This window comes from Palaemon carinicauda, chromosome 19 (genome assembly GCF_036898095.1).
Source record: "Palaemon carinicauda isolate YSFRI2023 chromosome 19, ASM3689809v2, whole genome shotgun sequence".
Classification (NCBI taxonomy): Eukaryota; Metazoa; Arthropoda; class Malacostraca; order Decapoda; family Palaemonidae; genus Palaemon; species Palaemon carinicauda.
The window spans coordinates 119,956,973-119,968,182 of NC_090743.1; the positions used below are offsets into that span (position 1 = coordinate 119,956,973).

General features: G+C 34.6%; 1 protein-coding gene across 1 annotated transcript; it reads right to left on the reverse strand.

Annotated features, from left to right (window-relative positions):
* Window positions 1-458: 458 nt before the first annotated feature.
* LOC137658368 (uncharacterized) lies at window positions 459-10,836 on the reverse strand. The gene is made up of 4 exons (XM_068393038.1): window positions 10,759-10,836; window positions 5,028-5,192; window positions 4,409-4,606; window positions 459-2,204 (listed from the first exon to the last, which is right to left on the reverse strand). Exons 2-4 carry the CDS (start codon window positions 5,074-5,076, stop codon window positions 1,966-1,968), a joined length of 486 nt encoding a protein of 161 aa, XP_068249139.1. The 5' UTR covers window positions 5,077-5,192; window positions 10,759-10,836; the 3' UTR covers window positions 459-1,965.
* Between the last annotated feature and the right edge of the window lie 374 nt (window positions 10,837-11,210).

The window sequence follows — 11,210 nt, forward strand, 5'->3', positions numbered from 1 at the left end:
TCCCTGTTGCGCTTCGAGCATCTTGCTTTTCCAACTAGGGTTGTAGGTCAGCTTGTAATAATAATAATAATAATAATAATAATAATAATAATAATCATTCAGGTGAATTAATCACTACATAAAGACGCACTTGCGAGTAACTTGAATATCCTTTTATAAAGTTAAAAGAATTGAGCAAATGTATTGATACATTTTTGACATCATTCAAGCTCTCCCTGAACTATAAAGATCCGCTAATTCAATGTATTCAACAAACGAATCGATAGATTAATTGATTCCATTATAAAAACCATTAGCAGATCAACTACATATTAATCTACTTACATATATTTTTGTGTATCTATAATTAACTGAATTTTGCATATTTTTATTTCTATTTGTATTTCCATTTTTTGAATTCTGTTAAATTAATTACACCTACATATTTAGACATGAAATAAGTAATTATTTTTTTTTTTAATCTATAAATCAAACTTTTCTGGTGTTAATTGTGTTATTTATCAAATAAACAATATACGAATTACTGGAAGCTCCCATAAAAATGAACAAGAAATAAAGAAATAGATGAACTAGACACCCACTTCCTTATACCTTTACAAGTTTCGGTGTGACCAACTTCCAATCATCTCGACCCCTCCATTATTGATTTTAATTTGTACTTGTCTCTCTTCAGAGCTAAAATATATACTACTGATGAAACGAATTGTCAGAATTCATCCTTTTATTCCCAATTATCGTAAAGTAATTGTAATGCTAAACATATAATTGCTCTCAGGCTTTGGGATTTACACTGAATGGGCCCTTACTGCTTTATAAAACTCTATATACATGTGTCTTAAAGAACTATATCAATGGATTCATATATGGTGCTGTTGGGATTACACAATTGTTGGAAAGAGAAGCCAGCTGTGCAGTGGGTACACCTTATTACCTTCTAGATGAAGCTAAGTTAACCAAAATATGGATTCGTTTTGCAGTCTCCCACCAAAAGATGAGAGAGATAGAAAGAAAAGGGAGTACGTTGTTATAAGATTAATATATAATGGACAAACTAAACAGTTATGTGTACAACCACATTACAACCTGGTTGGCACAACTGTGACGTGGTTATAGTTACCAGTAAGACACACAACACTCAAATAAATCTGTACAAAAGATTTGGTTAGAAAATGTTCACTGTACAGCCTCTGCTAAAATCACAAGGGTCTTTGGGACCGAATTAAAAACACAAAACTTCACTCTGGCTCAGCAGTTAAGAGGGAAATTCAACTGGAAATAGCGTACTAGCTGCTATTATTCATGAAAAATAACAATTCTAAATCCTTCATGCTACCTTGTAACAGACATGTATCAAATCAGCCAGTACCCTCACTGCTTGGAATCACAGCCAATCAGAGCGCAGTTTTTGAGCATTGTGCAAGGGCAGGTGCACAGCCTGGTCTTCAAGAACAGCTTTGTCTTTCAGAGCAGTTTGATCTTACAGAGCAATACAGTCTTCGAGCACAACTTGGTCTTCAAGAGTAAATTGATTTTAAAGAGCTTTCTGATCTTTCAGAGCTCTCTAGTCTTCCAGATCAGCTTGGAGTTCTAGAGGAGCCTGTACTTACAGCTTAGTCTGATCTTTCATAGTAGCTTAGAGTTATAGAGCAGCCTGGGCTTTCAGTACAGTCTGATCTTTCAGACCAGCTTAGAGTTCTAGAGCAGTCTGATCTTTCAGAGCAGCTTGGTCTTTCAGAGCAGTCTGGTCTCCAAGATCAACTTGGTTTTCCAGCTTAGCCTGTACTTAAAGCACAGTCTGGTCATTAAGAGCATGTTCATCAACCAAAACAGCTTCGTATTGCAAAACAAGCTTGACTTTAATCTCAATCTGAATATTTTCAAAACAAGCTGAGCATCCTTGCCTCCCAGAGTAGGCTGTTCCTCTTGGTCTGTCTCCCGGGAGCAAACCAAAATCCTCTCTTGCCTTTACAACCACAGCCTCTGCAAATTCACTGACAGCAACATCAGAGTTACCATTAAAACAGCTTCAAAGGGCATGTGCTTTGGAGAGCCGCCCTTCGAGTCGTCACCCTTTTTGTCGGGCTTGGACGTGGTAGAAGATGCTTTCTTGAGCCATGGATTCTCAGGGGTCTTCCACCAAGGAGGCTGCGCAGGGGATGGCGACTCCGGACGGGGAGCAATTGCTGGATCGTTCAGACAAGGAGCTGGAATACATAATCCTCATTAATATCAAATGTATAAATATTAACAAATCTCTGGAAGGTTATTACATAGTTATTGCCTTGTGGTCTACTATAATTTGAGTGCTTTTGTGCATCCTTTTAATTTCTAATAAAAACGGTTCTAACCTGGTTATTAATTTTTTCATTTGTTAATCCTAAGTCTAAAAATAGATACATCATCTGCATATAATACGCAATGAAGATATTATTTAAAAGACAATTTATAGCGTTATACACCTGGATACTAAACATTCCAATTTATCTTCAAATTATGTCCAACAATTTTGCACTATGAAGACTACTCATAAATACATAAAAAGATACTATCATTTGAATGATTTCAGGTTATTTGGGGAAATATTCAATAATCTGGGAATCTTTATAAGTAACACCAATTAAATTCTAAAGCTTATGGAGTTTACATAAAATCTAATTCACGATATTAAACACAGGTCAAATGGTATAATTAGATTGGGCACTATCATGAACAGATGTTCATCGAATTCAAAGTTGAGTAATTTGAATGTGGATTATCTGCAGTTGATCTATTGTTAAAATTATGCGGTGTTAGTTAAGTCTACCATAAATAAAGATGAAGGTTAATAAGTTCATGCAATTAAGTACTAAATAAACGAAACTAAAATAATCATCCTACGTAATACACTAATAAATATGGAAAAAAAAAACCATCTATGTAATAAGCTAATGTAAAAACTTTAAAAATAAGGTTTGCTTACCTACAACAATCGTTAATAGACTTCATCGACGTTTTTGTTTTAATCTCAAAAGTTCAAATCCTACGGTATAAGAATTATGACATTGCAAGGATTTTTTTTTCATCTTGAAGCTATAGGAAAAACTATGACATTCCTCAGTTTCTTGAAGAAATCTCTTAGTTTGGGCGTCATCCGAATTCTAAGCCCTATCATACGAATTTGAGAATTCAAAAATTCGTGGTTTCTCCAACTGGATTTTTCTTGGTGTCAGTAAATTCTAGGTAGTGAACATACCAATAAAATTAAGTGAACTGATCTGAAATTACCAGACCTGACATGACCTATGTACCGCTCGTGTATCATACACGCTCGTACACTATAAATTTCTGTTTTTTGTATATTGTCGTTACAGCTCTCCCCTCGCACTGATAACCTGTTTATTCCTGTATATTCTTGAATCATTGTATTTGAAATTTTGTGCCATTCTTGATTGGAACGGGTTGTATATATACTCATGCTCCGTCTAAATAAAGTTAGTAGCATTCACCCCTGCTTCATAGTCACTCCTAACTGGTGGATTCGCACACCTAACCTAACCTAGCCTTTATTTAGTTTGATGAAGGCTTTTCTGTAAGACCTTAATAACGCTTAAACCAGCGAACTTCCTGAAATTTAGGACATAAAAAAAGTGAAACTGATATTGTGATATAATCTTACTACTCAAATTCATTGCAGATTACCTCAGGTATTGCTTAATACTGGGTACTCTCTTTTATCCAATGTACCCCCTGAAGAGTAAAAGTGTACCAATAGAGGTACATGTACCCTAAGTTGAGACCTCCCCCCTTTAAACAATTAAGGTCAGCCTCTACAGATGTAGATTTCTGATTGCAAGCAACTTTTCGCTCCGAGACTTATCTTTGACCTGACCTAATCTAACTTAGTATATTTCCTTCAGTAGCTTAGTGGAACCGTCCTCAGCTACCTTTCTTTGTGGCTAGAGATCAAACAACGCCAATTCTTAGATAGATTTCCCTCAAAAACACAAAAGAAGGATAGGATTTTGAAATGATCCACGACTCTACCAACTGAGTCATCAGCAACCATTGTCTAGTATTCCCTGGTTCAAACTAGGTGGAGAGTAAGACACTGAAGTAATTTACTCAGATTTAAAGAAGACTCGAGTCAGACATTGAAGTAATTTACTCAGATTTAAGAAAAACTCGAGACATTGAAGTAATTTACTCAGATTTAAAGAAGACTCTAGTCAGACATCGAAGTAATTTACTCAGATCTGAGGAAAACTCGAATCAGGCATTGAAGGAATTCACTCAAATTTTAAGGAAAACTCGAGTAAGACCAGCCAGGATCCTCTACTACTCACGAGAGACCTTTAAACATCATAAACCAGCCATTTCAGCGGCAGATTTAATTCTTCCCCTTCTAATTCAAGGTGCCCTAGCTATTTACCTTGTTTGACGAGCTTCATGCCATAAGACAGCACCTCCAAGCCCCTTTTACAATTGACGCCAGCCTCCATGATGTAGATCTCGTTGTCACCCACCACCACACCGGCGAAGCATTCGTATCCGGACTGGTCTCTCCTCTCTGTGTATGTGTAAGTCACAGACTCTTCAAACCACTGACCCAGGCAGCGGTATTCACGTTCTGCAGAAGAAGAGTTCAGTTAATTAAGAGTTCAATTGTTAAGAGTACTTATCTTTGTTGGGTTAGCGACTTCTTCCCGATAGTTAAAGATTATCATTACTTTCTAAAAAATATTTACTAAGTACACTAAAAACTTAATTAAACATAGAATTTATATGTATATATATACACATATGTATGTGAGGATATATATGTATGTATGTATACATATATACATATATATATATATATATATATATATACATATATATATATATATATATACATGTGTGCATGGTACTAGGGCATGTTACTTAGCAACAGATATTGTCTATTCAATACATACATACATACATACATACATACACACACACACACACACACACACACATATATATATATATATATACACACACAAACAAACACGCAAAGAACAACTTACCTTCAATAACCTCGGATCTATTGTAGCAGGAGTACACCGTGTAGAACATAATCTCCGGATTGTTGCAGTCCGAATATAACTTAGCGCACAGTACCGGCGCGTCCGGTATTACTCCGTTGTATTCTCCCGCAACCGGACACGGCGACTGTTTGAAGCGATCCACTCCTGAGAATGCAATAATAATAATAATAATAATAATAATAATAATAATAATAATAATAATAATAATAATAATTATGATAATAATAATAATATTAATAATAATAATAACAAAAATAATAATAATAATAATGATAAACATTTGCAAATTAAAAGGAGAGAGAGAGAGAGAGAGAGAGAGAGAGAGAGAGAGAGAGAGAGATACAAGGATTTTGGATGTCTCAAAGACTGTTTAGTCCATCCGCGGAGACTCCATTTGCTCTTTGGTAGAGCGATTTAGTTTAAGCATTTAGAGAGTTCTTATGATCTTATCTAACTTATTCTTGAACTCGTTTACCGTGTTACTGTTTACTACATCCGCTAGAAATCTATTCTATGTATTTTCTATTTCGTATGGAAAGAAATTGCCACATTGAGTGTTACATCTTTTTAATTCTAGTTTTTATCCGTTACCTCTGGAATGATTTGTGCTAAGCGTGAATTGTTGTATTCTATATTTGTTATTCCTTTAAGAATTGTGAATGCCTCCATTAACTGACTCCTTACTCGCTGAGTTTATACATCATATAAGTTCAAACGTTCCATCCGCCAACGATATCCAAATTTTCTTGTTGGAACTAGTTTGGTGGCCTAACTTCTACTGCTTCCAGTCTATCTATATTCTTCTGAATACTTGAAGCCCAGAATTCGACTCCGTATTCTAGATGGGGTCTTAATAGATGTATGTTTTCAATTCCAGTTTGTAATGAGAGAGAGAGAGAGAGAGAGAGAGAGAGAGAGAGAGAGAGAGAGAGAGAGAATTCTAGTTGCAGAAAGGAAGTGTCTTCGGCCGGACAGGAAGAAGACGGTCGAAAATTGGATCAATAATTGGACGACTCGACCCAGCATACCTGAGCAACGGTTCAATGGATTCTCAGGGGAGAGGGAGGAGGGGGGAGGGGGAGGGGGAGGGGGAGGGGGGAAGGGAGGGGATGTGGAGGGAGTAGAAAATGTCCAGGTAGAGGTGAGGATGAAAAAGCAAAAGAGAAAGATATATAGAGAGGAATAGAAGGAAATAATGAAGAGATAATTATAAAAATATATATATATAGCGAAGTTTCTTAAAAGATTCTCAGACGTAAAACTTTAATTAAGAAGAGGAACTATTCTCTCTCTCTCTCTCTCTCTCTTTCTCTCTCTCTCTCTCTCTCTCTCTCTCTCTCTCTCTCAGCAGTCAGTAAAAAAATCTTAATACGTAATACATTATCTTTCAGAAAATCGCACCGGTAATAGCTCTCTCTCTCTCTCTCTCTCTCTCTCTCTCTCTCTCTCTCACACACATATACGCATACTCACGCGCGCGCGCACACTTGCCAGTATAAAAACTGTACACTTAATACCTCATATTTCTCATTGGAGAAAATCACTCCAGCAATCTCTCTCTCTCTCTCTCTCTCTCTCTCTCTCTCTAACGTGCAGGCAAAGCAACAATGCAAGTTGCAGCCGCAGTTTCCGTTCCCGAGTTTGGAAGAAGAAGAGGAATCCCTGACCACGTTCGGAAGTGACTTAAATTAGCCATCTGGTGTTTTTTATTCCATCTTTTTCTTTTTCTTCTTCTTCTTCTTCTTGTTGCCCCCAGACATTCCCACACGTATTTTATTGAGTTTTTGCCTATCTTCTTCCTTCGTTCGTGGTTTCATTTCGTCGGCATCTCTCTCTCTCTCTCTCTCTCTCTCTCTCTCTCATACTTACTCAATCTAATTGAGAATTTACAGATTTACGTAGATTTTATCTGAATCTCAGAGAGAGAGAGAGAGAGAGAGAGAGAGAGAGAGAGAGAGAGAGAGAGATCTAAATAAAAAGATGAGTTATCTTATGATACTATTAATAGCATCAAAATAATGAGAGAAAAGATATATTAAGAGAAACGGAAAAAAAGTTATTTAATGATGTTGTGAGTCGTATGAAAATGAGAGAGAGAGAGAGAGAGAGAGAGAGAGAGAGAGAGAGAGAGCATCATGCTCTTCGAGGTTCATTGAACACTTGCAAGAATATATACATCTACTTCTATCCTCTGGGAGGTCTGTAGAAAAAAAACACATCAGTCACTAACCCATTCAACCTTTAACTACTGAATTAAAACCATACCACCTAGTCTTTTCCTGTACATACATTTTTTTTTCTTTTTTTTTTCCAACAGCACATCGATCCCACACACATAGTCTGCGTCATTATTAAAAAGTGTTACCAATCGACCAAATAAACTTTTTTGTGTTTGTAAATTTTTGAGAACTTGAGAACATCAAACCATCATTCTCTAGTCTTGGGTAGTGCCATAGCCTCTGTACCATAGTCTTCCACTGTCTTGTTACTTTGAAGTTTTTATAGTTTATATATGAAAGATTTATTTTTATGTTATCGTTCTTAAAATTCTCTTGTAGTTTTTCCATTATTTGCTTTCCTTACTGGGCTATTTTCCCTATTGGAGCCCTTGGGCTTATAGCATCCTGCTTTTCCAACTAGGGTTGTAGTTTAGCAAGAAGTAATAATAATAATAATAATAATAATGTATATTCATTAACATTCTTCATTCTTTCATTGGAAAAAAAAAACGAATTATTCTTCTTTTACATATCTGTAGAAATTTTCCTCTCTTAAAACATACTTGGTAACATCATTCTTTTACTTGTACTGTATGTATACTCATTAAAATTTTTGTTGGATCTCCTATGAATACTTATGAATACTCTTTTCTTACTATTCTGCTTTTATACATTTAACTTTTCCTTTCTATGTATACCTACAAATATTCCCTTTTTAATACCTGACAATATATTTCCTAAAAGTTTTTTTTTTTTTTTTTTTTTTTAAGTTCACGTTCAATAAAATCAAATTTTTTCTATCATATAGAATTTCTGATATTTTGGGTGATATCAGTGTTCTATTGTTTTAAGGAAAGCAAACAAATAAATATATAAATAAACAAATAAAACAACAATTAAATAGAGATATGAAAAATAGTATACAAATACATATGAAACAATAAACAAATAACAGCCAATCAAAAAAAAAAAAAAGGCAAATCAAAAAATACATAATTGATGAAAAACAAACACATAAGAATCAATAAACACATATCAGACAATTAAGAAAAAGACAAATCAATAAACATAATTGATGAATAAACATAAACATTCAGTAACTCTTTTTTTCCATTCATGACTCATCATAGCACATCCTGTGGTTTCCTTTCCTCGGATGAATTGGTTCCGAAAATGTCGTTCAAGGAAAAAAGAAAATTTGAAGAAGAAGTATAATTCGGAAACAAAAACGTGTTCTGAATCTTCTGACAAAGTGGACGAGTTGACACGCAGGGTCAAGTTGTCTCTCTCTCTCTCTCTCTCTCTCTCTCTCTCTCTCTCTCTCTCTCTTACATTTACATGGCTTCTAAGGTAATGTACCATACTAATCTGTTCAGTATAAAAAAGACATATATACAGTATGGTGCTGCAGTAATAACAGGATACTATAATAATAATAATAATAATAATAATAATAATAATAATAATAATAATAATAATAATAATAATAATAATAATACTTAAAACACCAGCAAAGTATTCCTTACTAACTGTTAAATTCATTTCTCGAACTAAATTCAGTTCAAGGGTGAATTTCTCTATTTTGAATTCCCTTCTTAAGTTCAAGCGATAATTATTCTTTGAATCAAATCTAAAACTTGAAGAAGATTAAATTGGAAATAAAAACACATTTTGGAACTTCTGACAAAGTGACGAGTTCGTGTCAAGGTGGGTTTTCTGTTAAATTCCTTTATCGAAATAAATTCAGTTCGAGAGAAAATTTCTCTATTTTGAATTCCCTTCTTAAGTTCAAGAGAGAATTTCTCTTTGAATCAATTCTAATTCGGTTGGTTATTTTTTTAAGATTTTTTTATTCTATAGTTATTCTAACGCTTTCTTTTCATACTATAGTTCAGAGTTCGTCTCTTAATAATATAATTTTATGAATACAATTATTCATAAATAAAAAATTCCCATATATTTTCTTTTATTTCTAATTACAACTAAAATAGACAAAAGTGCTAATAAATAAGAGAGAGAGAGAGAGAGAGAGAGAGAGAGAGAGAGAGAGAGAGAGAGGTTACCTACACCTTCCTTAAAAGAGAGAGAGAGAGAGAGAGAGAGAGAGAGAGAGAGAGAGAGAGAGATTGGTTCATTTAATCGTTAAGGAAGGTGTAGGGAACCTGCCTTTCTCTCTCTCTCTCTCTCTCTCTCTCTCTCTCTCTCTCTCTCTCTCTCGTTATTGTCAGCATTTTTTCGTTGTTTCGCGTAGAGAGAGAGAGAGAGAGAGAGAGAGAGAGAGAGAGAGAGAGAGATAGTGATTGGTTCGTTAATCGTTAAGGAAGGTGTAGGAAACCTGCATCTCTCTCTCTCTCTCAATCTCTCTCTCTCTCTCTCTCTCTCTCTCTCTCTCTCTCTCTCTCGTTATTGTCCGTATTTTTTCGTTGTTTGGCGTTTTCTATCATTCGCTCGCTTTCTTCTGTCTTTGATTTTCTTCTTCCATGGAAAAAATTATTCAAAACAGACACAAAGGAATGTCGATCCTATTTCAAGGCTTTTATGTGGATGTATTTATTCATTTGTTTATATATTTACTTTCATAAATGTTTTTTTTTTTCCAGAGAATCTAAATTTCTTTTTAAAAATCTTATTATTGTAATTAATGTTATCAATATGAGTACTTAAATCATTACTATCAATTACAGAATGAGCACAAAAAAAAAAAAAAAAAAAAATTGTATAGAAAAAATTATTAATTGACAAAACTAAGAAAAATAAAAATCTAAAAATCTCAATTACTGAAACGGAAATAAAATAAAAATTATTCAAAAAATAAAACTAAAAGATTATTTAAAAATCTTATAATTATTGCAAGAACCAGAAAATACTTATTTACATTAAAAAAAAACTAAAATAAATAATAATTACAAAATCTCCCAAGTAATGAAAGAACAAACAGAATACTTAGATATCAAAATAAATAAGCAGAATTAAAAAAAATTCTCTCAATTACTAAAAAAAAAAGAATTCTTTACTAGAAAAGAAAATAAATAAACAATTCTACAAAATATCTAGATGGCCACTCAGTAGAGCGCAGGCCTCCGCTGCGGCAGCATATTTCTCGACCTTGGCCTTGACCTTTGACTTTAACATGTATTAATTGTCGTGGATCTTCATACCCTCAAATATGAACCAAGTTTGAAGTCTCTGTGACATAGTTGTCTAAACATATGGCTGATTACGTGACGTGAATTGGACATTTTGCTTGACCTTTGACCTTGACCTTCCCAAAATTAAATTATTTCCAGTTTTTTACATAACAGTAAATCACTGCATGTTTCATTACGAATAAAATTGGGGCCAGGATGCTGTTCACAAACAAACACTCAAACAGGGTAAAAAATATAACCTCCTTTCAAATTCGTTGACAGAGGTAATGATACAAAAATCTATCAGTTACTGGAAGAAAAAGGTTATTTAGAAATTAGAATAAACAAACCTTAATTACTTACGTCCTTGAGTAACCCAGGAATCCCAGCTGAGGGAAGCCGGTGAAGAACAAAGACCGCTCTCGTAGGACAGCTTCTCGTCAGGACCTGTTGAGACGAATTAAGGGCTAACATTAGAATTTCTGAGGATCTTTTATAGAGGTAGATCGTAAATGGCAGAGGCAAGAGACAGAACAATATGCCCTAGAGATTGACCATTCATACATTTGATCTGCGTCCGAGCTAGAACCAGGGAGGATCAGGCAATGGCTACTCTTGACTCAGCAAGTAGAGATATAGGTTTAAAGGTATTTCATGAATGGCAAAGGCAGAGGCAGGGACATTGCCCTAGCAAGATAAGGCCCTACAGACTGACTATACATACATAAATCAGCGTTCATGCCCCTCTCTATCAAAGCTAGGACCAAGGAGGCCCAGGCAATGGTTGCGGGTGACTCAGCAAGTGGACATACAAG